Consider the following 27,705-nt stretch of genomic DNA (forward strand, 5'->3'; position numbering starts at 1 on the left):
CTAGGCTGATGTCACAGCAGGTCCTTCAGCTATGAAAACACTCCCTGAGCTTTGTGTGGGTGACCGACGCACAGCCTCTACTCGCTAATGTGAAAAATTATGCCAAGAGGTACACTTTTTTTTTTTCCTTGGGTTTGCGATTAAATGAAATTGACTTACAATTAGGTCATGCCTGTGCAACTACAGCGCCTTACAAAAAAGTATTGACGCCCCATGAAAGTTAGTCACAGACTTCATTGTATTTTGATGGGGATTTATATGACAGACCCAGACAGACGTTTTTAAAAGGGTAGTATTAGATAACATCAACTTTTTTGTGCTTTACAACATGTTATAATGTTATTGCCCTCATCAAAAACATACCTGGAGAGTTGTCTTGATTCTTTCATGCACGTTTGAAAAATCCTGTAATCTCCCGTGGCAACCATTTAGCTATGCGAAACGTCTGGGTGCACCTAGCTCCGCATTGAAGACTCAGTTTCCAAGCTTCTGCCTCACTCGGCTCCTTCAGACTAGCCAGCAGACAATTAGCACCTGGTGGAACCACTCATCAGCTGAGCTCATTATAGAAGCCACTTCTCAGTACAATGATGGTAAAAATGTTGTGACCGTGTTAACAGAGCAATGTTGGGAAGACTTTCTGGAGGCGGAGTTTCAGAAACAGCAGGAGATTTTAAAGGGACAGTGGCCCAATTTCAATTCAATAAATTACAAAGTCAAATTACTTTTAAGTCATATTTTATATACACAGCATTTTTATAAGAACTGATGGTAAAATAGTTACTTGACTGTTCTATAAAATGGCAGTATATGACTGGAAAATACATAATACTGCCTCTTATTGTGAAATGCAGTCAATACTTTGTAAAACCGCCCGCAACTGTTGGGGGCCTTAGGCGGTATGTCAAAGTTTTATGGCTTTCTTTCAAAGTAAGAGTGTGAGACCCTTTTATATTTCATATTTAACATCATCTACAGAACATTTCCAACTAAAATCTGAATATTTTGCTTCTTTCACTGAAGTATTTCATGTTTAATTTAATGTTGAGCATGTAAAACCGACTAAATAAATCACAACCCAAATCGGTTTTTGCTTTTCATTTCAAAATCTATAATATTTATGGCCAAGCCAGTATGTTCAACTTTTCAATTTTGGCCCGCATGGCAGACTGTTTGGACACCACAGGGTTCTACCCGAAGAGTGGAGACGATTCCAGAATCCAAGTTGCTTGAGGTCCTGTTTGGAGTTTCAAACTCATACAGAGAATCAGAGATGATTTGTACTGCTGTGGTTTCTCTTCTCCAAAGTCACTACGGCTGACAGCCAGAGCGTTGTGAAAGTCTGATGCTTCCCCTTGCTGACAACTGTTATGGAGATGCCGATTTTATTTTCCAGCACGAATTTGGCACCTGCTCACACTGTCAAAAGTACTACAACCTGATTTAACAAGCAGAGTGTCACTGTCTACGATTATCCAGCAAGCTGGCCTGCCCTAATCTTTAGCTATTTAATGTACATCTGAAAACATTTCTATTTTAGTTCCATCCCTAAATCTACAGAACTACAGCAGAGACCCTAATTAAATGTAGCAGAGTAGTTTCCTTAAGAGACTAATGGATGATGAACACTGATCAATTTCTTCCCTGAAATTAATTTCTGTATTGTGCTTTGTTTTTTATACATTTATGGGGGGAAAAAATGCATGTTTAATAAATTGACCCCTTTATTCAAGCAGCACATTTCATACACAAGGAGACACGACATCTGATTGGTATAAAACATGAATCAGTTGATCAATACAAACACATTTATCAGAGCAGATACGAATTTATAAGCAATTCTAAAAAATATTTCAGAATTCCATTAAATCCTTAAAAAAAAAAAACAACAACACAAAAGCTAACATCTTTATGAGAATAATATTGGCAAATGTTGACTATGAGGCGTGCTGTGTCAAAAAGGCTCGAATTCTCTGTAGGAGCTCCTTCTTAACGCTGTCTGGCACCAAGGCTGCAATAAAGACACATTGATGAGTCGCTTTCCTGCAACATTTACTTTTTCACTGGTAAATATCGCAAACTCTTTTATGAAGCCCTACAACATTATTGTACATACACACACGTTTTCTTTCTGGTATGTTTCTGTTCTGAATGGTGCTTGTGCATTGGGATCAAAGGTTATTTTTTTAATCATCTTATTTATGATGACAAATTGTGTAGTCACTGTTTTCTGAGACTGTAGTGTCGATTTGTTATTCGAGTTACCTCTTCCTTTAGGGGTGACCTCTACAACAAGGTCCTCCACCGTCACATGCTCCAGACCTTTTTGTTTGATGACGTCTGCATGAGGAATATAACACGGTTAGACTGACGTATCAGAAGAGATTAAACTTAAGGATCAAGTTTCAAGCTAACTTTATTGACAGATCAAAACAAACAAACAAAATAAAAACACTAAATCCCAAAATGTTAACCTCCAAAGGAGGTTACAAAGATATCAACCACTACCTTACAGTGCAAATGTCCAAGTAGGTTTATTGAGAGTATTAAGACTGTCAAGTAATTGCTTAGGTTAACTAATGTCTTGTCTTATATTAATTGTCTTAATATAAAGTGGTACTAAAACCTGTGAAAGCCTCTCGGTTGATTTTATTTTATGGGTCCCTGCAGAGGGCGCTGTGGCTTACGTCCACAACTTGCTCTCAAAGCACCACAGACTGGCGTGTAGTACAGACAGATATTCTGATAGTTCTTACCAGAAACTGTCACTGCACTACAACTTAAAGGCTTTTAGCCTCAAACCAAACTCTGACCCATTGGTTGGAAATCATCTCCAAATGTTAACTCTCCATTTTGTTAAATATTCTGCTGAACTGAACAGAATAAGTGACCATCTGTATTTCAGGAGAGTTTCATTTGGCTGTGGTGCTCTGAGAGCAAAATAACATTTAAGTAACGGCGCCCCCTGGAGTCAAGCTTTGACTCCTGCAGAATTCAGTGCAACATTTGTTGAGTCTGTTCAACTGAGCGGGCTGGAGATGCAGAGTTCTCCGATCCTCTCCTCAACCTATTCACCTTCATCCTCATCATCTCTGACCTCGTTTTACCCTCTTCTTACTGTCTGCCATTAAGCTGCATGACCTTTATTTCCATCTCTGCCCTCTTCACTGTCGGCCATATTCAACATAAACCCAAACTAAAACATTAAAAATAAAGTCTATATTTTTCCCATCTCTGCTTTAACTTCACTTACAGGCTCTATCCTTATCTGACCAAATGATTCTGCTGAGCTTTAAGTAACGTGGATTTGGGTGACAATCTGTGAATTGCTCTCATTTATGCCAACAGGTCTACAAAACAACATTTAGGCTTGAATTACCCCTTTAAAGTAAATTCTGCATGTACAGACTTTAGCTCAAATATAGGACTTTAATCCAACGGTTTCCTTTTCCCTTTCTGCCTGTTTCAAGTCTGATAACTGGAAATATTCCAAATTTTGGGTAGTTCAAGTTCCAGAAAAGTATAAAGATGCAGTGTTGGCTGTTCAAAAAATATTCAAGCCTGCATGAGCTGTTATGACAGCAGTTTTAAGTTTTTACGTTTTCCAGTGACATTTGATGGATTTATTGTGTTAAAAAGATTTTCTGTTGACACAATGACAGAAACTGTGTCAACAGAATCTATGAGCTCTGATAATGACTTTAATAAAAGTGACAGTGCTGGGATTTCCAGAACTTAAACATCAAATATATTTGCACTCTTAAAAACAGTCACATTGCACAAAAATCATTTTGAAAAGCAACACAAGAACTGTAAAATCAAACAGTTTCTAGAATCCAATTTTGCTAGCTTTTAGGATTTTAGTGTGGACAGTTTTTTCTATATTATTCATAGAATTAAAAACAAAACGGAAGGAAAAAAGTTTTCTAACTGGCTACAAACCACAGTTTGGTTTAAGGAAGTGTCATATTATATTTATTTATTTTGGTTTCATTGTATGCATTTAGTGAGGTTTATTTAAAGGGAAAGGGAACCAGCTGAGTGTTCATGGATATCTGAGCTACAGTATACAATCGTTGTAAAACAAGACCAAATAAACTGCACTCTCTGAACTGAAAGAAGTCTGCAATGACTTCAGCAGACTTAATGAGTGGTTGACATTAAAATCACTCAACGGTGCTGATGTGTCTACAACCCTGTAGATACAAGAGTCGCTTTGCTCATATGTTAATGAACAAAGCGAAAAATTGACTCAAGGTGAGTTTGAGTATTGTCATCCAAGTTCTGTTGACCCTTTTTGCATCTCTAAGTAAGCAAAAAAAAAAATTGAGAAACATAAAAGTACCTCTTCTTAGTAAATCTAATCTTCCCTCATGTACCAGCTGCCATATTGTTTCTGGAAAAGTGTTTTTACCTTTGCATTGAGCCTTCATTTGGTCCTTCCACCCACACTCTGTGAGCTTAGCTCTCAGCAGCTCCTTCAGTCTGTCAGCCAGACAAACAGAGAGGAGAGCAGGTGAATTTTATACAGAAAAAAAAAGCCTTCAAATTGACATTTTAGTTGAAACATATTTAATAATACCCCTACAGTATTAAATCCTACCCACCGATCTCTTTCTCCTGTCTCCGTTAGCTTCTGGTTTATTGATGCCTTCAGTCTGGCTTCTTTATTCATTGTGTTTGTTCTAGGAGGAGAAACAAAGGCAAACACACATTAGTTAACTCTTAAAGACTCCAAAATGAAAACAACGAATCACCAGCTGAAGCAACAGTAACATTACTATCAAGAAAACACACTGGGTTAAACTTAACCGAGCTTTACTCACGGTGAGATTCAACTTCTCGCGAGATCCGGCAGCCTGGCTGCATCAAAAAGTGAAAATACGTCGACCTTTAACGGCGCTATAAAAAAGAAAAAAAGAAAAGAAAGCAGAAGCAACGTGGCCCTAAAAATCCCAACCACCGAGACTCACGAACTAAAGTGGCTATCTCATTAACAGCTTAGCACCAAGACATGTAAGCTTTCACAAAGGATCCCCTAGGACGGTGGAGCGCGGTCACAGCAGCTGAAACTCCGCAAACTTCCGGTAGAAGGCGGAAACACGTCATGTGTACGATGGGACTGGATTTAACCCTTTAATCCATGAATGACTATTACCTTTCAGTAGTTACTTGTACAGTATGTCTTTTGCCAGTGTGTGTCAATTAATATTTCTACAAAAATAAACAAAAAACATGACAATAAAGAAAAGTAAATAAAATCTATAACTGAAGTCGATGGTGTAAAATAAGTAGTGAATACATTTCTTTCAGTAAGTATATTTCTATTTCTGATGACATGACATTCACACCACATATCAGTAGCAATTCAAAAATTTAAGGCAAATTAATCCATCCATCCATCCATCCATCCATCCATCCATCCATCCATTTTCTTTACACCCTTGTCCCTTAGTGAGGTCGGGAGGGTTGCTGGTGCCTGTCTCCAGCTAACTTCCAGGCGAGAGGCGGGGTTCACCCTGGACAGGTAGCCAGTCGCAGGGCATATTAATCCATACATTTGAAAAGTTTAATTACTTCCTTGGCAGACTTAACAAAATAAAACAGTTAATTACACAAACCAAAGTTTCAAAGCCTTTATTTCTGTTTATGGTCTTCCACTTACGGCTAAAACATTACTTTTAAGATTTGATTACATTTGACTGATGAAAATAAACATTTAAAATACAGAAATATGGGCTTAATAAAAAGTGTGCTACATCTGCTTAAAGGTCATTTAACTAATGGATACTCTAATTTAGTGAATAGAACTATTCCGATTACCTAAGAAAATTAATCTGGGATTATCATTAGCTGTAAGTCATTATCACACAGATAAACACTTAAAATGTGTGTTTGTGTAATGAAACACACATTTGAAGTGTGTGTTTCATTACACACACTTTAAATGTGTGTGCAATGGCTCATTACAAAACCAATATTCAAGTTTTGCTCATGTAATCTAGTTCAGTTGTTTGTGAAGCTGTACTTTGGCAATGTGCTGGTTTCAGGTGCTTATAAAACAATCTGTACATTTTGTATGTGTTGATGACAGATTTTTTTTTCTTTAGAAGGAAAACAATAAGATACGGTCTTTGAACAATTTAAATCTCATCCCAACCCTTTTTTTATTGGAGACAGACTTATTAGAGTGTACTTTTGTTTCTTTTTATTTCAGTGGCGATCCTAATAAAAAGCATGAACCTTCACACTAAAGTAAATTTTAAACCATTTGATGATGGCCAATTAATAGTTTAGAAAATGTTCCTCAAAAAACAATGCAAACATATAAATCAATGCTTTTATTAAAAAAAAGGAAAAAAAAAAAAGAATCTCGTACACCAGATTTACCTGTCAGATCTGAACAGGGCTTTTCGTCAACTCATTTTTTCAGAGCAAGACTTTGTTTATGCTCAACCACCAAATTTTTTAACATGAAGTCATACAGTGAAAAAGAGTGAAAGAAGAACAGAAACGGAAATAATTTTTTTTCTGGGGGAGAAAAGAAAAGTGCAAAACTAAAAAAAAAAAATCTAGATGCTATATCTCTTGATGAAACCCCATAGGGAAACAAATTAACTATGCAAACCTTTTCCAACCAATGAACACCAGTTTCACCATGTTAGTTCTTAAAACTGCCCACCGTCACTCACTCGTTAAGGTTAAAAAACAGTCACATTTTCAATCACCTCATAAATAATAAAGCAGAACATCCTGCCATTTGCAAAGCTTTTGTAACATTGCGAATAAAAATTAGCCTTCTTTGACTTGCTTCTATGGAGGTTTTAAAACGCTTAACTTCATCGTCATGCATATATATATTAGATTCTTCACCCGGTTAGGTTTTCATGATAACAGAAATAATATTCTAGGCGATGATCAGGAATTCTTTCTTACGGAAACACATTAAATCTGCACTTAAATCCTCTTCGTGGGTGAAGTAATTGATTCTATCGCCTTGGTGATCCATATTATATAAAAAGTATGTTTATCAATCATATCCAAAGCAATATTTCCTCCAACAACACACACACACAAATAAAAATAGAAACAAAAGTCTACCGATCTCTGGATAATCACCTTCGACAAAATGTCTTGGAATGAATGGTAAACCAGCATCCATGAGGTTGCCATAGGAACCCACAGCCATCATTCATAGTTTGACTTGATCATTCCATCGATCTTCATCCACACCAAGTTTAAAAGCTCCAGTTTTCATTCGAATGCAGATTTCCAGTGTAGTGATGGCTTCAGATCAGAGTGACAAAAATAAAGCCATGATCATTAGGAAATAAAATAAATGTACAGACTCTGAAAGACATAAATAAAACTAAAAAAAAACAATAATTAGCAAAGCAAAGAGTGCCACTGATTTACAGTGATGTAAGTTATAAATTACACTCTTCTTTTTTCCCTGTGAGGCCATAAAATTTTTATGAGCTTCTTTTTTTAAAGTTGCAGATAAGTTTCATTTACAAAATGCTTCTGGGAGAGAACAAGAAATTAAGTACTACCAACCAGATTAAGTCACAATCTAATTATTTTGTATTTTAATTCTTCGGTGTGTAATCTGCTCTGGGGACCGATGGGTTTTTACAGTGCAGCCGCGTCCCAAACTGAAATGGCTGCTGGTAGAAACGGGTGGAGGAGGACAGTTTGTAAACAGATAAAGTAGTGACTGATGATAATCCACGTGGAAGGAACTTTAAAGACTGTTTTAATGATAGATTTGAAGTCTGTGCCAGAACCCCGGCGCCCCCGTCGGCTCGAAACGGAGCATTTCCAAAACGTTACGAGAGCTTGACTGCGATCTTTTGGTCCTTCTTCAGCATTCTCTGAGCCTCTTTCTCCATTTTCTTCTTCTGCTGCTCCATGAAGCGCTTCTCCCTCTCAGCCATCTTTTGTTGCCTGGTGGAAAGAGACAGAAGCAAAATGAGAACCGTCTTGTTCCTTGAACCATTCAGATGGTATTAACTATTTAAATGTGTAAATATATAGAATATCTAGGATATAACAAACTCGTGCTCCATTTTATGTTTTTCCTCAGCTTCCGTGTAATTGAAACAACTCAAATTGTTAAAGCGGACGGCAGCGGCAGGGAGTCTAGCAGAACTTTTACCTGAGCACTTCCTCTGCCTCCCAGGCAGCGTCGGACTCGTCCTCCCAGGCGTTTGTGTCCTCTTGCCAGTTTTCCATTTCACCCAGTTCAGCCTGAGAAAACAAACGGATTCAAAGTCAGTGTGAAGCTTTTCCTTTTTTTTAAAGAGCCAAAGCATATTATTTTGGCCACTGGGGAACTTTGGTTTAAACTCTTAGTGTTTGATTAAAATAGTTTTGTAGCAAGTCTGCGCCATCACTAAGGAGAGTTTACAGTTTTTCTTCTGTCTCTCAAATCACTTATGTTTTCTCCATTACATGGACATTGAGAATGCGAATATAATATTGGATTATAAATTAATTTTATTGATTAAATCACATTTTTTGTTTCCAAAGATTGAGGTTTTGGAGAAAAAAAAATTGTTTTTCTTTTTATTTCACCAATGCACTCCATGGTTCAGAGTGATATCATCACTCACAAAGCCGCCATCTTGTTTGACAAGTCTGGTTTCTATCTGCTTATTTGGACTTTAGAATTCAGCTCAACTCCACAAGGAAACATAAGGGTCAGGCTAAGATTTTTTTATTTTTAACGAGAATAAAGCTATAATGTTACAAGAATACAATCAAAAGAGTAAAAGAATAAAGTCTTAATATTATCATTTTCCTAATAATAGGAGAATGAAGTAATCATTTTATGAGAACTCAAAAACAAAATGAAATGAATTAAAATGAATGTTTTTTTGTAATTTTAAAATGCTCTAGTATTTATTCTGCTGATGTTATAACTATATTCTTTTAGTTAAATTATTCTCGCACCCAGGCTTTAATACGCCGAAGTACAACTCAGAAGGGATGACTGAAATAAAAGCCACTATTTTATTTATTTTTTAATAAAATCAGAAATGGTATGAAAAAAAAGTGACTTTTTTTATTTTTAAGCTATATAGCCCAGGCTGAACACAGGATTTCAATTTTATTTTTACTGTTTAGCAACACATCAAACAAAAACCTGAACAAGTGAAAATTAAAGAGTCTACAGAACGTCTTGAAGGAAGCCGAGGCGTTTCTCACAGAGGGCGGACTGAAGCTCATCATGTCCTGGGAGGCTGCCAGCCTGCTGGAGAATCCTGCTGACCCGTCAGGAACCAGGTAGTTCAACGGCTCGCGCTTTTTCAGCACAATCTGGACCAGAGAAAAAAGGGCGGAGCAGTCAGACAAATGATCAAGGTTAAAGCCGTCTGCATTTTTCTTCAATGATACAAAGTTTCAGCCACGTCTATTTTTCAACTCTTCGTTTGAATGAAAAAAAAAAAAAAAAAAAAAAAAGTTTGTCTGCTCTGAAGCTGCTCTGAAGCTGCTCTGTACCTTCTGCGTCTTCCTGATGGTGGGAGCCATGTCTTTGAAATAATCCGGCTCTTCGTCAGCATCGTTGGGCGGAGGGGACACGTTTCCATTTCCACCTTCTATCTTAATGCTCGTCGGAGCTTCTTCATCCCAGGAGCTCCACTCTTCGATTTCTGGCTGTTCAGACCACAAAGGGAAATGCTTTTTTGAGTTCATTAAATCTTTTTTTCTTTGTTACCCAAATTCTGAATTCCAGCCTTATACTTTTAGGGAACGTGAGTGATGCAGCTACTCGCCTGTTTTGGTAAAGAAGAGGAAAAGTCGACTGTCGTTGGGAGAGTTATCTGATCACCGCTGAGCTTGCGGCCCCTTCCGCTCCTGTGTCACAATCAAATTATTCAAATCAATTTTATGAAACCACAAAGCAGACAAGACTAAACATAATCAGTTTACTGTAATGCACAAACAAGATTCCACCAAACACAACTTGTTTAAGTTCTACTTTTATTTATTTTATGTTTTTTAGAAACAAACTCAAGTCCGGTCAAATTGAACGGTGAGGATCTGTGACAAAGTGTTTTCAACTTTGGCATATTGAAGCCTGGACTTTGACTGGGCCATTCTCACATGGGACAAAGCTTTGAACTTGTAGTTCTAGTTTTATGTGTAAGGTTGATGTCTTCTGCAGTCTCTAGAAGTAAAGTGGCACAACAAGCCTTTGTCTCTGCAGCTCCTCAAGCGTTAGAATAGGCAGCTTTCTTTGTATTATACTTTTTCTTTTCCGGGTTTGGGTTGTAATGTAATTATATGTTGTCAGTGAGATTATGTTGTATAAAGGCTAGAAGAAAAACATGTCTGGCTGAATCAAAGTAAGCAAGAAGCTACATCCACAGATTAAAAGTAGCTACAAACTATAAAGCACGTTTCTGCTGCACAGAACAAATATTTCTGGTTTCTACTGCTGGTTGAGAAGTTAAACTGAATGACAAGTTTCATCTAGAGGCGTTTGGACTTTAAACCTCCTTCAGATGTTTGTTTCTTTCTCTTCTTTTGCTCCAATGTGTTAAATGCTAAAACAGGTTTTGTTTTCCTAACTTCCACAGTGAAATCGGATCTATTCCACGCTTGGACTTCACTGTAACCCGACCAACTCTTCCCAACACTGCTGAACTTAAACTGGTACGACAAGTAAGCCACGTTTACAGAGAGTCCTGGATTTATCCACGATATGTAAAAAGTAAAAGGCTTTAAACGTAGCATGTGATGTTTATGGATAGATCATTAGATGTTGATGAAAAGTCATAGAAAAGGCATATAGAAATTAAATGGGGATATTTGAATTAAGTGAATACAGAGATTTATTATCCAAGATCACAGTAAGCCAATTATTTTTAAAGCAGTAACTCAGAATCGGTCGCTCTGAGAGTCTGGCAGCGCATCAATAAAATGTCCTACATTAATATTTGTGAGCATTGATTACTCTGAAGTGATGGGCCTGTATACCATTAAACTACTGTGCAAAACCCAAAACGTTTCACCCAAGTCAAACAGTTCAAAGTTAATAACAGCAAATACTGAGGGAATGTATGTAAACTTCTGATTTAGAAGACATTAATAGATCTTTAACTTTTTTTTTCTCCTGTTAGCAAATAAAAGTAATTTTGGTGGTTCTGACTGACCTCAAACAAGAAATGTTAGGTCTGATTTAGCTTCAGATAGTGAGGGGAAAAAAGGCAAATGTGTCTCTTTATTTGGTGTGTGTAAACTTCTGGTTTAAGGTAGATGAACCTTGTGACGATGCAGTAGAAGCAGAGATATCAATACAATTGAGAAACAGGGGCAAGACAAGAAAATGAAATTTGAACAGAGATTGAGTTATTTTACAAAGAATTGGAACCAATATGAATATTTTTTTAAATAATTTGTAATAAATAAATAAATAATGATCCCTAGAGCAACAATAACAGGTAAAAAGCCTTTTTAAATCACAGTATGGAGAACTACTGGTGCTTACCTGCATATCAACCTTTTAAAAAAGGACAGCAAACTAGCTAAACATGTGCAAATCTTGAACATACGGAACTGAGTGATGGCCATGATGAATTTGAGCTGGAGGAAAAAAGAAAAGAAAGCAATATTGAGTAATAATGAAATCGAACAGTTCCGATAAAAAAACGTTGAAACCAACATGACTGGCAGGAATGAGAACCAAACCACAACTTCATCAACAGACATGACGAGAGAATCTGTGACACTATGATGCAGTTCATCTGCGTTCATGTTTCTGAGTATTAGGCATATGATGAGTTAAACACAGTCTTTTAGCGATCTTAATGCAAATGCCGTTTGTCCTCGGGTTATGGTCTGCACGTCTTTCTATGCAAATGTATACTCACCTAGAAGGACGTATGCGGGGTGAATGATTTCTTCTTGTGACTCGGAAGACACAAGTTCATTTATTTCCTAACCGTTGCTTGCTAGCTTAGCCCACTGAGAAACATTGTATTTTTGAAACCTTTAAAAGTTATTCTCAAACGAGACATTGGCACTGAGAAATAATATTGTTGTCACAACATAGACATATACGTGACAGCTTCCCATACCACTCATTTATCGTGAAAAAACTCCTAAATTCGTGGCGTCGCTTGTCTCCTTCCCATGGCTGCCATATTGGAAGTGGGAGGAGCTGAATCCATGTTGCGTTTAGGTGCTGTTGGGAAAACGAGAACGAGACTGATACGTCTACATATAATTGATTTACGATTATATGCGACGTAGTAAGCCAAAATATCAGTCTTTATTTTTTTTTTTATTTCACCCACCATTATTATACAAATTATAATATTTGCGACTCTAAATGGGTCTTCTTTAGCTGGACTGAGAGCCAAGATTTCTATTGTAAAGGTTGCAGACTCCTTTACACAAATTATAGATAAATATCCTAAAAAGATTGTTTTGTTCCTCAAATGCTTTTTTAAGAATTGATTTTCGCAAATGAGTCAGGTCCAGTCAAGTTGTTCCACTTTAACTTTCAGGAATAATTAAATATATAAATCGTCTTTTTTATTGGTTAGTTGTAATATTGTACATCTTGTGATATAATTCCTACTACCAAAAACATGTTGGTTGATACTAATTTCAGTTTTTAACTGTTTTCTTTTTTTTAATACTAAAATGGCTTGCCATACTTGATGACAACGTTTGATGTTTCGAAAGGGAGCACCCGAAAAAGGAAAAATATTACCACTTGCTCTTAAAAAACAAAATAATATCCTAAGTCATCTTAACCATAGTTATTAATGCGGTGAAAACACTTAGCAAATATTTAATATCCACGTATTTGTACGTATCATCCGCAAGCGAGTACGTCATTTAGGAATGAGCCAATCGGTACCCATCTTAAACGGAAGTGGCATATTTGAAAATTGTCAGTTGGGGTGTTTTTCGTTTCGCTGTGCATCACATCTTGTGAAAAGGTGAGTGTTAGTGACTGCAATATTTAGGGAAACATAAACAAGGTGATGTTATTTTTCAGCTAGCTGCGTAATATTGTAAATTATAGAAAATGCTTCTGCATTTCTTAATTTGAGATTACTCGATGCATGCAGGGTAAGCAATGCTAAGCTATTCACCGCTAACAACATTGCTGTTTGTTAGCAAACATAGTCCGGCATATGCCGTCAACACGAAAGTCGGTATTTTTAAAGAACGAAATATGTTTAGAATAATTCTGTAACGAGTATTTCAATGTTTCTCGGCATTTGTTCATATCAGGAGTTTGGGAGAAAATTGTGAATTTCTTTGTTGTTTAGCGTTGCTGTTGTTCCTGACGTTGGTCAGCCAAATTACTTAGTTGCTTAGGTGTTTATTTTTCAAACAGGCGTAGCAAAAGTTTTTGTCACAGCAGTAAAGTCTTGAAGAGGGCAAATTTCTGTTACACAAAATTCTAATTTTGTCACAGTTTGATTTCGTTTGATTTGACTGAAAAAGCTTTTGTTCAGGATGTCCTTGTCGGCTTCTCACTTTCAGATGGAAGAAGAGGAACACACAGACAGAAAGCAGCAGCTCGCCAGGCTTTATCAAAGGTTCAGCAACATAAAAAAATATTTCAATGAAGGTAACGAATGTGCTGCTGCTGCTTAACGAACAAGCCGGTTCATCCTTCCTTTGTTTACAGTCTTTTTGACGTTGTAAATCCCCCTCCTGTCCTTTCAGATGACACAGACAACATCAACCAGGTCATCGACTCAAACTCGCCCGAATCTTGCCTCTCCTACCTGACAGACCTGGAGAAGAAAAGGGATCTCCTGCTGGACCAGAACCACCTCACCAGACTCATAGATTTTTATACCAGAGTGTTTTCCAATATGCCACTGGGGAAGCACTGTCATAACGAAAGCTATGCCAGGATGTTGGTCCGATTTGCGGAGCTGAAAGCGTGAGTAGATGTCGTACTTAAAGCAATTTGGAAAAAGCATCATCATTTCTTTGAGTTTTTCATCTTTTACTTTACAACCACTAATGGGAATATTTTCTTTCACTTCACAATCATGCACTACTTAATGTTGATCTTTCCAAATAAGTACATTGAACATTGTGATTGTTGACAAGCTGATAAAAAGTTTAGACACTGTATCTGAAGGTCTAAATAATAAATTCTGGATAGAATTAACTTGCTTTTTTTTTTCACCGTTTTCCTTCTGCTAGTCTTCAAGACGTCAATGAGGCAGAGGCCAACTTCAACGTGGCGACAGCTCACAGCCAGAGCTTTGCATTTGTCCACGTTGCGCATGCACAGTTTGAGCACTCCCAAGGTACAGGACTGTTTTAGCTACTGATGGCATCTGGGTGAGTGTGTGTTAAGTGTTTACAGTGTGTGTGTGTGTTTTGTGTTGCCAGGAAACTTCAAAAGAGCCATTCAGATACTGCAGAACGCTCTGGAGGTGGACGCCAAACCAAAAGAACCTCTGGTGGCTGCGCTGCAGAGCATGCAGGCCGGGAGAACGATGATCTGCCTGGAGGACAAGGAGAACTTTCCATGTGAGCACTTGTGTTTTTTTTTTTTTATATACTCAGCCTTTTACAACTGACTAATACTGGGGGTGCAGCTTTTTTTCTTAAAAAAAAAAAAAGAAATGTTAGATGACAAAACATTTTCAAAAATGGCGTTTATTTCCCTTCTGTGAGTTGGGGAGCTGAGTACAAGGGCCAGGCTATGAGAATTTTTACTTAATTACGAGAACAATAGTCGTAATATTGGCAGAATAAAGTTGCAATTTTACTAGAAAAACGTCGCTATGGAAACCCAACAAGTGAACTGGTGAAAAAAATCCTGATTTTTTTAAAATTTCTTTTCCCCCCCAAAAAATTTAATCTTCAAAAACCAAAAAAAATTTGCGTCATCTCCCAGCCCTGGTGCGTCCCTCATTTCTTATTTTACTAAATTAGATTAATCTTACGGTATCTACATGTTTTCTTTGTGTTTTTAGCATTATCCAATAGAACTGTACAGGATTCTGTCCAAAAAGACTCTGAATTCCCAAAGCCCGGCAGAATGTCAGATGGAACCGGCGACTTGCAGCTCTCCAGTATTTTTGGTGTGGGGTAAGAATGAAGCAGATTCTTAAATTTGCAGTTTTGTTGAGGAGGAACGCTTTATTTATTCATTTATTTTCTTCAGGACGGAGCCACCGTCTGGAAACTCGGACGATCCGTTTCCTGGCTGGAGGACGGGATCCCATCGGAAAAGAGCAGTTGGCTTGGTGGGCTTCAGCCTGTGGGATAAAACAAATAACTAAACAGTTCTTGGAATTTTCAGGGTTTTTTTTCTCTTTTAATAGCCAGGGAGAGTACCTGTAGTGCCATTTTCAATTCCAGAAAAAGATGATGACATCCACAAGAAAGTCCCCAAATCAAGCAGTATGTCTGTTACTAGGGGTTTGTCCAGGTTTGTATTCTCCCCGCTTCACTCTGATGCCCCAAACTTAATTCAAATGCAAACTAATTGTGTATTTTATCTGTTTTTATTTTGTTTTGTTTGTTTGCTCTCAGACAAACATCTGGTTCAAACGGGACCTCAGGATTTGGAGCGTCCTCCTCGAGGAAAAGCGTTGAAGGCCGAGACGTTGTCAGGGATCAGGTGAGAACATAGAAACTTGCTGGCAACGCTCTTTTGTGCTTCGGTGCGAGGTGATTTTTTTTATTTTTATTTATTCCACCCCCCCACCCCCCTCAATATCCAATTCAACGCTTTAGAAGCCATCAGTTCTCAGTCCAGATCACGGCCAGTGGGAGGACCAAACAGACTCGACTGCAACGCTCCTCCAAACAAACGGTGCCAAAGGATCGTCCAAAATGGAAGGTAAAACCTGCTGAGTCACGTTCTGACCTGCAGCGTGCTGAACGGAGCGATCAGTGGAGATTAAAGTTCTGTTTGTTGTCTTTTTCCTTCTCATTATCGTTATCATTTCCTCTGCAGATGTGACTTTTAATTTCGAACAAGTTGTCAATTCCAACTCTCCCGAGTCGTGTTGGGCGTACCTGATGAGCCTGGAGAAAAGAGGAAACCCTCACACAGACATCAGCCTGCTCAACAAGCTCAAAGACTGCTACTCCAAAGTCTTCAGCAGGCTGCCGATCAGACAGTACAGCAAAAACACCAGCTACGCCAGAATACTGGTCAGATACGCAGAACTGAAGGGGTGAGTCTTACTCAAGACATTCTGGGGGATCCTGTGAATGTTTAAATTGTCAAATTTTCATTGGCTCTCTAAATATCAAAGATACACCAATCAGATTTCCATTGATTCTGACTGTTGTGCACAATCTCTTTTCTATATGAACTGCAGAGTTCTCGATTTAAAGTTGTGCTTCTGAATCCATCAAATGGAGATGATCTAAAATGCACTGCATACACAACCTTTTCACAGTGTTGCTGGTTAAAGCCACAGTGTTTTATTAAGGCTGTATGGTAGATGAAATGACCTGTGGTTACCTTGATTCTATATTTTTGACTCAGTTGGAGTCATTTGATAAATTTAGATAAAGGAATTGATTGTTCTTGGATGTTAAAGAACACAAACTGTCTTGTTTTTCTTTTTTTTTTATCAGTTTTCTGCCTTTTTTGTCTTTTTGTTTCTTTCCTCTGTTTGGTTTTTCTCTGATTCTTTATTTCTGTTGCTGCTTTCCCTTTTTTGCTTTGTTTTTATCTTTCTTGGTTTCTTTTTTTTGGACCTTTGTTTTCTGCCTTTTTTATTTTGCTTCTTCTGTCTTTGTTTAGTTTTTTCCTCTGGATTCTGTTTTGATTTTTTTTTTCTTTTTTGTTACTACTTTTTTGCTTTGTCTTTTTTTTCTTCTTTTTGTTGTATTTGTTTCTTTCCATTTCTCTCTTCCTGTCATTTCTTTATCATTTGTTCTCTTCAACAGGGGATTCTGGTCTGTTTCTTTCGCTACCTGTTAACAGCTGTCTGCTTAACATCACCATTTGTTTTCCGCTCTGTAGAATTGAAGATCCAGATGAGGCTCAGGATCACTTCATAGTTGCGAGATCCAACTGCAAAGGCTTTGCATTTGTCCACATTGCACATGCCCAGTTTGAGGTTTCTCAAGGTGATCTTGCATTATTATTTGTGGCTGTATTAAAATAACAGGAAGTGTCAAAGCACCTAAAAACGTTTAGAATCTCGAGAGTTCATGTTGTGAAATGAATTCTTCGTTCTCTTCATGTTTGACCAGGTTACCAAGGTAACTTTGTGGATTTTTTAACTTTTTTTTTTTTTTTTTTTTTAGGTAACCTGGTTAAAGCAACTTCAATTCTGCACAAAGCTCTGGCATTAAATGCTAAACCGGCAGAGCTTCTGGAGACGGCCATGCGGAACCTGAAATCGGGAGAGAAACAGCTTGTTCCCCCCATGGAGGACGACCCGCCCACAGGTAAGGATCAGTCTGAAGCGGAGGGCTGCTGCTGCTGCTTTTTCTGTCTCCTGAATCTGTAAATGTCCATGTAGCAGGAAGCGGGTCCCCCTCTGGGGGGAAGCAGAAACTGCAGCTTCCGGCTCGGATCCCTGTGAGCCAGTCGGTGGAACGGCCTAAACCTGCCAGCAAAGAGACGGACACAGAGTGGAAGATTCCCAGTCTGCTCACCCGGCAAGTTTCTCCAGAGGTATTAGCTATTTTTTTATATGATTTTGTTTTGTTGCATTTTCCCTCTCCAGATGCACCGATTCACTTTCTTTTACTTCCAATGCCAATGCACTTGTCTTGAGGTTTTTTTTTTTTTTTTTTTACGGACATAAATGTTCAGAATTACGAATTTAGTTGATAACTCTGCACCAGTACAGCACATTTAAATACACCAATAGTTTCACAGACTTGGTCAAACATGTAAAAAACAAGACAACTTAAATTTGTTCAGTCAGTGCAATTAGGAGTAAAACAGCCAATGTAAAATAAATAATATAACACAAAGCATAGAATTGGACTCAATAGATATGCTCTTATTGATCCGTCATATTGTCACAAATACCTGATCTAGAATTGTTTTCAATATCGGGGCCGATACAGATATCGATATCGGATCGATGCATCTCTACTATTAAGTCATTTTATGCTTCACTTAATTTATTCCTCAGGATAAACGGACCACGCCTCCCGACCCCAGACCCATTCCCCGTCTGGTGGAGTCTTACCCCACTCCCTCCATCCAGCTACCGTCCAAACTGAACCCACAAGCCGCCTACCAGACGCCTAACGGCTACAGGAACCCACATCCCAGCAGGTAGGTGCTTAATTCGCTCACATCCAGGATCTGGATCGTCTCAGCCTCATAAACTTTTAAAGGAGTTGGTCTGCTTGTGTTTTCCCGCCCTCGAATGGATGATTTTCACAAGTTGTTTCTCCTCAGCTTCATCACTCCCGTCGTAAAACGAGGCCCCGAGGCATCGTCCTCTGCAGCAGCGCCTCACAGAGACGGAGCCGTGCAGCAGGCCTGCACACCTCTGAGCCACACAGCTGGTTTCCACACTCCACAGGTGCAGCACGGTTACCGCCGGTTACAGATTTTTCAACCTGTTCACTGGATTTGTTGTTTACCGAAATCCCTTGGAAATAAAGCAGGAATCCAATTGGAACTTATTTGTTTTTCATTGAAGGTCTCCTTCAGTTCTATTTCAAACGAATCCATCACAATAAAGGGGAAGCAGTTCTTCATCCTCAAGATGATTGGACGAGGCGGCTCCAGCAAGGTAAAGCATCACGGATGGCAACAAAAAACATGAACCGCTTCAAACTAAAGTTGTTCTGCTCTGACTCGGGGTGCGCCGATAAATCAGCCGACGGATAATTGGCTCGTGAAACCGATGAATTTGACCATAAATGCGTCAATTGTAACTTTTTTTTAAATTTAGTCATGGATATCTTATTTTCTATGTAGTTTTTTTTTTTCTTTCCCCCCTCCTAAGATTTTTCAGACAAACAAAAATCTGAGTTGCGTGCAGATATCTTTGTTGCATCCTGTGACTCGAAATATTAGCTCGCTGCCAATATACCTTTGCTAGCTAGCTAACTTGTTTTGCTAATTTATCATCAGTGGCTCACTTCTGCTGCCAACCCATACAATGCTATCTTCATTCTGGCACTATGCAGTGAACCACTAAACATACCTCAGGAATGTTAGTTTTGATTTGCTGAGTGGCTGAAGCTCCCCTGAAAACCAACAGCTAATAGTGTTAGTTCTGACCTGATAGCAGCATTTTGTGAGACATGAACTCTGAAGCTGGACATTTAATGGATTTTAAGCACAATGATCTAGCAGCTGTTTGACATATCATGAAAGTTGTTTCTATAAAGGAAAATACAGCTGAGAAAAGGAATAGAACATGGAAGCAGAAGAGAACAGAGAGCCACAGATTCAGCTTTGGTGACAAATTGGGAGAAAAGATGGGGGGAAAAAATGCAATGTCTAATAATTTTCCTTTTGTGTATGTGTTGCGATACATGTCTTAATTTTCGTTGACGATGGACTTAAAAAGCCTCACATTTACATTGTGGAACCTGTTTTAAAGATTGATAGGCCAGAAAACTGCGATTGGTGCACTCCTCACTCTTGCTTGTTTTTTTGGGGGTTTTTTTGCAGGTCTATCAGGTCCTCGATCACAAAAAGCAGCTGTTTGCAGTGAAATATGTGAACCTGGAGGAGGCCGACGCTCAAACGATAGAAAGTTACAAAAATGAAATTGAGCATCTGAACCACTTGCAGCAGTACAGCGACCAAATCATAAAGCTGTACGACTAGTGAGTGTATAACTCGTCTAGAATCAGTGTGTCGATGATGAATCGTAGTGGAGTGTGTGGTCAGATCCAACCACCTTTAGCTTGTTTGGCAGAGATTTTGATGGTTCCACATGTTTATTTTAATGTTTTTATTGTTTTGCAGTGAAATAACCAACAGCTACATCTACATGCTGATGGAATGCGGCAACTTGGATCTGAACACCTGGTTGCGAAACCGTAAAACCGTCAACCCGCTTGAGAGGAAGTTCTACTGGAAGAACATGCTGGAGGCCGTCCATACCATCCACAAACACGGTTCTCGTCGTCTCCAGCTGCTTCTGTCATATTTTCTGCGTCCTTCGCTTAAAAATGTGAAATTGTGACGTTTTTATGTTCACTCTCTGCAGGTATCATCCACAGCGACTTGAAGCCGGCAAATTTTGTCATAGTCAACGCGTCACTGAAGCTGATCGACTTCGGCATCGCCAACAGAATCCAACCCGACGTAACGAGCATCATGAAAGATTCCCAGGTAGGTCGTATTTATTTTAGGTTCGGTTTTAATTAAGTTGTCTGATTATTTATGGTTTATATAGTTTTTTTTTTTTGTTTGTTTTTGTTTTGTTTTTTTTTTTAATGTGTGTTTTAATTCCACAGGTTGGGACGCTGAACTACATGCCTCCTGAGGCCATTAAGGATACGTCATCTCAGCCGGGAAAGGCGCGATCCAAGGTATTCATCTAAACCTGGATGATTTAACCTGTGAAATAAGACTCGTATAAAGAATAATAATAATGGTGTTGTACAGATCAGCCCTAAAGGAGACGTTTGGTCCTTGGGATGCATCCTCTACTGCATGACCTATGGGAAGACTCCGTTCCAGAGCATCACAAACCAGATCGCCAAGCTGCAGGCCATCATCGATCCGTCTCATAAGATTGAGTTTCCTGGCATCGCAGAGAAGGATTTGCTGGATGTTTTGAAAGTGAGGCTTTTTTTTTTTTTTGAATTTTTTAAATTTTTTTTATATGCAAATAAATTTAGTTTACCTGTTTGAATAATTGCAAAGCTTGAAATCACGTTAAGCTGCTGAGAAAACATCTGACTGAGGTTGGGATTGGTGGCATTCATGATTTATGAGTTATTAGGTAGGCAAGTAAACTTTATATACATATAGAGGTCAGAAACTAGAAAGTGCTTTAAAATGAATAACAAAGCTTGTCGCTCAGAGCACAAAGCATAGAATTAGATTGGATAGATCTGCCCTTTGGTTTGGGCACATTGTCACTGATATCTGATCCAAAAATTGCTTTCATATTAGGACCGATACACATATTGGATTGGTGCGTCTCTAATTTTTCATTAAACTAAGATGGTCATTTATGGGAATTTATCACATTTTCACAAAACCTTAAATGAAAATATCTCCACGTGTGTCTTATTGTTTCTTACTTTAAATGGAGGAGGCACTAGATAATAATTCCCTTTATTATTCCCAAATAAAAGGGAATTGTTTTTCTCTCTCTGCCACTTCTGTTCTCATTAAGTCCTAAGCTAGCAGGTTAAGTTTATGATGCCATGTTTTCTCTCGTTTCATCAGAGGTGCTTGGTGCGAAACCCGAGAGAGAGAATCTCCATTGCAGAGCTGCTGGAGCATCAGTACCTCCAGCTGAAACCACAATCCTCTCCTGAACCAGGTACGCAAGATCCATACAAGCCCTCCGGGTGCTCAGTGATCAACTTTTGAGGCCAAACTGTGATTCTTTTTGTTCCGTCAGAGCGTCCTTCAGACAATGACCTGAAGAGGATCCTAACTGACCTGGCAGCCCTGCAGTCTCCCAACAGTATCATTCGAGCAGCTAATGTAGGACTTTTATTGTGTGTGTGTGTGTGTGTGTGTAACATCTTCTAGATCCCGCCTGACATTAAATGCTAACTTTATTGTTTCTTACAGAATTTGGCTAAGATGTGCAGCAGCGGCAGGAAGCTGGATGTCACAGAATGCGCAAAGTCATCGTCCTAACAATCATGAAGCTTTTCCTCCTATCTTCATTTATTTCCTGTTTATGTCAACTGATTTATTCAGACCCCTTTGTGGCCACTGTGTCTTACTGCAAGTCTAAACTAGCATACATGTATTTTTCTTTTCATTTTAGCAGAACTAATTGTAATCTTATACAGCTTAGAAAAATAAACACACTTTGTTCCAATGAGTTGCTTGTTTGTTTTTTTTTTGCAACGGCTGAAAGCAGATTCATAAAACACGTTAAATAACCTTCTGAATTACAAATGGGACTAACCTCACATATGAGAGAATGCAGTGTAAATAGGGAGTGAAGGGTATTTACAACTGGATGCAGATGAAAATTAAACTGACTAAAAGTGGTAATCTTTGTTTTATAGCAAATAAGACCTTCATTATTTGTATATATTACATAAATAATGCCAGGAAAAAGTTTTCTTAACACTTAAGTTTTCATAACCACAAAGTACTGAAATGCATAATGGTGATGTGGAACTACGCCACAGGACTGGCAGCTGTCCTGCCAGTCCTGTGTATACTGTCTTTGTATTTGCCATTGGTCTAGCAAATACAAAGACAATTTCTGAACCATTTTATTAAAAGGAAAATCCCAATGTCTAATAAAGTTTGACAGAAAAAAAAGTTAAAGTATTTTTGAACTGAGAACTAAATATAATATACACTGCTCAAAAAAATAAAGGGAACACTCAAATAACACATCCTAGATCTGAATGAATGAAATATTCTCATTGAATCAGTGATTCTTGAGAATAGGGACAAAATGGGTTTTAATTTTCCCATATTTTTTTTTATTATTTCTCAACCTTATGTATGCAAATATGACAATGTTTAGAAAATATGAAGATGCTAAGGTACAGGCTCCCAGTTGCGAATTTTTTTTAAAAAAATTACATTTTTAATCGACCTGACCCAAAACTTTGTCATCACCATCTGACAAAAATAAATCTAAAATGATTTTTAAAATACCCCATTAGTGATATTTTTACTCAATTTACAGACAAATGCTTCTCAAGAAATAAAATAAATATTATTTAAAACAAAAAACAAGAAAAAGTCCATCTGATGGAGTTGACAGTGCATGACGGAGTTGACACAGAACTGAAGGTGGTGACAAACTAGTGAGTAAAATGAAAAACTTGGTACATGTGAAGTAATGCAATTCATGTAAAATACATTAAAATGAATTAGTTGCACAATTAAGTGAGATTTGACAACAATTTCACTGAAAGAGTCAGAAAAACTCTGACGGAGTTGACATCTGACGGAGTTGACGAAATGCCAAACTACCTCAATTTATATGATGTTATTCTGAAGGAGGCCATATTGTAGCTCGTCAGGTCCATGAAATCTTTACATTATACCAAAATTAAGCTTTTATTTCGCAAAATTTCATCAAAGTTTTGTAAATTGTCAGTTATGGAGTTGACACATCATGGTTGTGACAAACAACTTAGGAATAAAACAGAAGAAAAAACTAAAGAATAACTTAAGCTAACCGGAGCTAACTAGCCCTCCTAGCAAAGGAAGAGAAAAGACAACGTCATGGGGTCCTCAGAAGTTCTGGTGCCCCCCAATAATGCCTGATTTTTTTACATTCTTTTCATTTCTGACGGTGTTGACAAAAACTAAGGACAAATTTCAACGGAGTTGGAAAATATCTAAAAATTATTTTTAATTCAATTTATCGATACTTTTATAATTATTTATATGACTACTTATACTTAATTGTCATAATATATAATTTTAGTATTTCTTTAATTGTTTTAAACTATAAGAATGTGTTGAGTTCTGCTCCTGGACAAGGGCTTTTACAGGCATCATCCACCGACTACAATGTTTAAAATAAAAAAATATTCAGCAAAAAAAAGAAAAATATACATTGTTGTGCTCACATGACCCAGGTTAGTTTAGTTAGATATTTGAAAAAAATATATTTTGTGTATATTTTATTCAAATTTCATGCTTTATCCATAGGACCTGTTTTGTCCCTATTCTCAAGAATCACTGGAATACTTTGTTCTGTACAAAGTTGAATGTGCTGACAAAATCACACAAAAATCATCAATGGAAATCAAATTTATTAACCAATGGAGGATTTGGAGCCACACACACAATTAAAGTGAAATATTCCCTTTATTTTTTTGAGCAGTATATTTATGGTCATAAATCACGGCTTTTTTTTTCTCATGGATTCTTTATCTCTGTCCTACGGAGCCCCAGTTTGTGGTTTTCTTGCAAAATCTGAACGCTGACACCGCCTCCTTTTTAGACCAATCACGAGCAGCCTCGTGAGAGAAAGAGAGTTCTCACTCTGCAGTGTTTTCCAGAATTCCGCATTAAGTTTCTTTCTGATGGAATTGGTGTACTAGATTTTAAAAAAAATAAAACTTTTTTTTCTTCTTCATAAGCTGACTGTTTGCTTACTAATATCTTTAGTGAGTTGATAACATAACTCCTGATTCACCACACAAAGTGAAGGCGCCTTCTTTGCATTAGACGATCTTCGTACTTCGATTCATCTTGCCCTTCCTGTTATCTGATAATAACAGCGATGGCGGCTGCTGCAAGGCTATTTATCCGAGGTGCCCACTCAACACTTGCTATCTCTGGTGTTGGCACTGGGAGGCAGAACTCTTTATTGAAACTATCGGCAGGTTGCAGTTCTCGTTTAAAAGCGCAAAGACATGCCGCTCACTTCACCTTCCAGCCCGACCCCCCTACGACGGAATACGGTGAGTTTCTGGGCTAACTGGTTAGCATTAGCCTCGTTCAGTGTTTGTAATGAGTCAGAAAATAATTGGTTTCTTATGAAAGCTTCAATATGTAGACAATTTAACTGAGGAAAATGTAAGCAGGTGTTTAATGAATTCCAGCACAACTAAAACCTGGAAATTAATCAGACTTGTTTTGCCTACATCAGAACATCCCAGTTTCAAAATAAAAGTATATTTCTGCTATCAGTGAGGGACATCTTCATAAACTGCTTGCAGACTTGCGGAAGCATTACTGTAAATTAATGTCTTACAACTACTTTATAGTTTGCAACTTAATGGCTAAAACAAACAACAAACAAGACCGAATTCCTGTCATGTTTCATGTCTATTTATATTTAATGTAGTCAAATTCCTACTGTTTCTGTATTGAAGAATGTTGGTTGGAGTTGATTACCATGTGGCTGTTTTGAACACTAACTGCGTGTTTAATTTCGCTTCCTATGGTTAGGTGACACACAGAAGATGAACTTGTTCCAGTCCATTACAAGTGCCTTGGACAACACGCTTGCTAGTGACCCGACAGCAGGTAAGGAGACTCGCAGTTTACCTGTTGAAATCTTCCTTTTGTAGAAGATGCTAATCAAACGAGTGGCTCACATCTACACAAAACGTTCACGTCAAAGTAGTTTTGAAGCCGTTTTTTAGTAAACAAATGTTTCTGTTTTGGAAATTGTCCGACTTTAGAGTTCACGCTGCCATAAGATTACTATGCAGAGATCAGACATGTTTTACTTCTTAGTATGTAGCTTTATTATGTTTTTTTATGCACGACAGTTTTGACAGGTTTTGTTTTAACTGTATTTGCTATGGTTATGTCCAAAGAATAGGTTTTTTCATACTTTATCTCTTTGCATTAAAACCCTGGATGCACCGATCAACTTTTTTCACTACTGATACCGATACAGATATCTGAGGTTTACTGTCAGTCGATACCCATCCGATACAGAAGAGCAGTGCTGAATTGACTTGAAAAGTTTCTTTATTTAAAACAGACATAAATGTACTGAATTACTAATGTAGGAGCTAACTCTGCACTAGTACGGCACACTTAAATACACCAATAGTTTCACAAGCTTAATCAAATGCGTATAAACAGCATAACTTCAATTTGTTCAGTCTGTGCAATTAGGAGTATAAATGCAAATGTAAAATAATGAACTGGAACTGACAAAAACTGCTGCAAACCTTTTTATGTGGTTCAAAAAGTGTAATAAGGAATTCTAAATATAATATAAAATAAATAATAAAGTATGACATCGTTCAGTGTACAAAGCATGGAATAAGACTTCATAGCTCTGCCCCAATACTTAATATTTTTCTAATATCGGGACTGATACAAATATTAATATCGGATCGATGCGTCTCTAATCAAAATGGCCTCAGTTGTAGGGAAAATGCTGCTTAATAATCAGTTCTCTAAATGTAGAAATTCAAGTTGAGAAGTTTAGGTACAGCATGGATGTCTTTGCAACATCCAGGAGTTTTCTCACTCCTGAGGAATCAGAGTCATAATGCTCATTGTTGCCAGCAGGTTGGTTTGTGTGGGCGTTGAATCATCTGGAAGGAGTTTATTTGTTTATTTGTTTACCATCGATGGCATTGGACTTTCTCAGAGATTTAACTGAAAAAAAGAAATGCTTCATCCTGCAAGAAAAATCTATCACAATTTGTTGGTGTAGATACAAACATTTTTAATATACCTTTAAAATATATAACAAAATTTCAGAATTTTACACATTTTAAATGTTTTTTAAAATGTGTAAAATTATCTGAAAATCAAGAGATTTTAGTTCAAGAAGTGTTTAAATACTTGATTAATTCTAATATAAATAAAGCTCTCACACATCTGAAAATTTGAAAATATTACTAGATCTGTTGATGTAGTAGGTTTTCAGACTGCTTTTTGAGGATTTCCTGTTGAGACATGAACTTTTCTATTTAATCGACATTCTCTTTTGCTTATGCACAAACATACTTTGAAATATCGAACCTCCTGACTGTTGCATGTTGTGTCTCTGCAGTCATCTTCGGAGAAGACGTTGCCTTTGGAGGAGTATTCCGATGCACAGTTGGCCTGAGAGACAAATACGGTAAGACGCTGAGCCTGCTGTCTGTGTCGTATATCTGTACCACTAGATGGCAGCAGAGCACAGAACAGAAATCTTAACCCCTCGCTTCATATGCTAGTCCGATTATCAGTGTGCACCTGAGGGACCAGAAGGATCCATCTGCACGTTCTGCACGTGTGGGTTGCAGCAGGGGAGCCTTTCACACTCGTTACAATAAACTGATGCAGCAGAACAAGTCGCCTTGTGTTTTAGGCTTACAAATAGCCTCAATATGATCTACCTGGAGATGCCTTATTTAGGCATTCTAGTGACTAAAAATTAGGGATGAACTTGAAACTTTATTGTAATGTTTTTTGATACAATAGTGATAATATGATGATGATTTATTTTGTAATTATTGAGAAAGGGGCAGGTTTTTATGAGGTTTTTCTTCTTCCTGCTCCTTTTCACTCATGTAGATGAATTGTTACAAGACAATGTTTTTGTACATCTCGGTGTGTTTTGTTGAGTGAATAAACCTATTGATTAACTGATGAAAATGTGTTTAAAGTGTCAGCCTTTTCGGCTTCCAGTCAGTCCATGTAAAACGCTGAATACAGTGGAAGCCGGATGGAAATAAATGCTGCTGTGTGAATCAAACTAAGCTGTTTTCACAAAGGTTGCGTCAACGTTAGAAGTAGCAATTGTGCTACAAAAAAAGCGTCAAATTACTTCATTCACACGTTTTGAAATGCAAATGCAGCATTTATCAAAGATCAAGAGAAACCTGCAGAGAATAACGGCAAAGAAAAACAGCAAATGCACTCGACAGAAATTCAAAACTAACCCAAACATTCACGCAAGCTGGATACAAACTTAGTTTACTAGCAGTTACTATTCATGGCTATCATTGCAAAGTATTAATGAATCTGGCACTAACAGGGGCAAATGAGCATTTGTACGTTTTTGTATTGCACTTAATTACCACGGATTTGCGAGCAGATGGCGGCAACCTGTAATTACAGTCGAGGGTGGTTTGGGTCAGCAGGGATATCTTTGGCCTTTCTTGTGATTCTGGTTCTGTACA

General features: G+C 37.8%; 4 protein-coding genes across 4 annotated transcripts in view; 2 read left to right on the forward strand and 2 right to left on the reverse strand.

The window, feature by feature from the left end:
• Window positions 1–1,706: 1,706 nt before the first annotated feature.
• On the reverse strand, window positions 1,707–5,105 carry eny2 (ENY2 transcription and export complex 2 subunit). The gene is made up of 5 exons (XM_015007186.2): window positions 4,827–5,105; window positions 4,608–4,685; window positions 4,415–4,485; window positions 2,266–2,340; window positions 1,707–2,011 (listed from the first exon to the last, which is right to left on the reverse strand). Exons 2-5 carry the CDS (start codon window positions 4,673–4,675, stop codon window positions 1,938–1,940), a joined length of 288 nt encoding a protein of 95 aa, XP_014862672.1. The 5' UTR covers window positions 4,676–4,685; window positions 4,827–5,105; the 3' UTR covers window positions 1,707–1,937.
• Window positions 5,106–6,326: 1,221 nt separating this feature from the next.
• Window positions 6,327–12,197, reverse strand: ebag9 (estrogen receptor binding site associated antigen 9). Its single transcript, XM_015007185.2, has 7 exons — window positions 11,880–12,197; window positions 11,498–11,592; window positions 9,780–9,861; window positions 9,505–9,660; window positions 9,211–9,321; window positions 8,159–8,250; window positions 6,327–7,947 (listed from the first exon to the last, which is right to left on the reverse strand). Exons 2-7 carry the CDS (start codon window positions 11,578–11,580, stop codon window positions 7,830–7,832), a joined length of 642 nt encoding a protein of 213 aa, XP_014862671.1. The 5' UTR covers window positions 11,581–11,592; window positions 11,880–12,197; the 3' UTR covers window positions 6,327–7,829.
• A 673-nt stretch (window positions 12,198–12,870) lies between these two features.
• ttk (ttk protein kinase) lies at window positions 12,871–21,965 on the forward strand. The gene is made up of 25 exons (XM_088013626.1): window positions 12,871–12,959; window positions 13,513–13,600; window positions 13,699–13,921; window positions 14,191–14,297; window positions 14,383–14,523; window positions 14,973–15,087; window positions 15,164–15,245; window positions 15,324–15,430; window positions 15,535–15,622; window positions 15,739–15,844; window positions 15,962–16,184; window positions 16,985–17,091; window positions 17,272–17,415; window positions 17,490–17,644; window positions 18,114–18,259; window positions 18,386–18,512; window positions 18,633–18,725; window positions 19,616–19,773; window positions 19,916–20,067; window positions 20,160–20,284; window positions 20,410–20,484; window positions 20,561–20,737; window positions 21,353–21,449; window positions 21,531–21,616; window positions 21,707–21,965. The coding sequence occupies exons 2-25, from the start codon at window positions 13,513–13,515 to the stop codon at window positions 21,773–21,775; spliced, it is 2,991 nt and encodes a 996-aa protein (XP_087869752.1). The 5' UTR covers window positions 12,871–12,959; the 3' UTR covers window positions 21,776–21,965.
• A 2,357-nt stretch (window positions 21,966–24,322) lies between these two features.
• The window catches only part of bckdhb (branched chain keto acid dehydrogenase E1 subunit beta), a 52,142-nt gene continuing 48,759 nt past the window's right edge, over window positions 24,323–27,705 (forward strand). The window contains exons 1-3 of the mRNA XM_015007182.2: window positions 24,323–24,528; window positions 25,019–25,096; window positions 26,592–26,660. Coding sequence (XP_014862668.2) covers window positions 24,348–24,528; window positions 25,019–25,096; window positions 26,592–26,660 — 328 coding nt within the window. The 5' untranslated portion in view covers window positions 24,323–24,347. The remainder of the gene's footprint in view (window positions 24,529–25,018; window positions 25,097–26,591; window positions 26,661–27,705) is intronic.

This window comes from Poecilia mexicana, unplaced genomic scaffold (genome assembly GCF_051168715.1).
Source record: "Poecilia mexicana isolate PSO_F unplaced genomic scaffold, ASM5116871v1 scaffold_16, whole genome shotgun sequence".
Classification (NCBI taxonomy): Eukaryota; Metazoa; Chordata; class Actinopteri; order Cyprinodontiformes; family Poeciliidae; genus Poecilia; species Poecilia mexicana.

Excerpts from the sequence above, each read along its gene's own strand:
- eny2 (XM_015007186.2), bottom strand. The coding sequence starts at position 4,675 with ATGAATAAAGAAGCCAGACTGAAGGCATCAATAAACCAGAAGCTAACG. Across the intron at positions 2,341-4,414 it reads AATGAAGGCTCAATGCAAAG|ACGTCATCAAACAAAAAGGT; the intron begins GTAAAAACACTT and ends TTCCTCATGCAG. Across the intron at positions 2,012-2,265 it reads GGTCACCCCTAAAGGAAGAG|CCTTGGTGCCAGACAGCGTT; the intron begins GTAACTCGAATA and ends TCTTTATTGCAG.
- ebag9 (XM_015007185.2), bottom strand. The coding sequence starts at position 11,580 with ATGGCCATCACTCAGTTCCGTATGTTCAAGATTTGCACATGTTTAGCT. Across the intron at positions 9,322-9,504 it reads CCATCAGGAAGACGCAGAAG|ATTGTGCTGAAAAAGCGCGA; the intron begins GTACAGAGCAGC and ends TCTCTGGTCCAG. Across the intron at positions 8,251-9,210 it reads TGAGCTTCAGTCCGCCCTCT|GCTGAACTGGGTGAAATGGA; the intron begins GTGAGAAACGCC and ends TTGTTTTCTCAG.
- ttk (XM_088013626.1), top strand. The coding sequence starts at position 13,513 with ATGGAAGAAGAGGAACACACAGACAGAAAGCAGCAGCTCGCCAGGCTT. Across the intron at positions 15,431-15,534 it reads GTTACTAGGGGTTTGTCCAG|ACAAACATCTGGTTCAAACG; the intron begins GTTTGTATTCTC and ends GTTTGCTCTCAG. Across the intron at positions 21,450-21,530 it reads ACAATCCTCTCCTGAACCAG|AGCGTCCTTCAGACAATGAC; the intron begins GTACGCAAGATC and ends TTGTTCCGTCAG.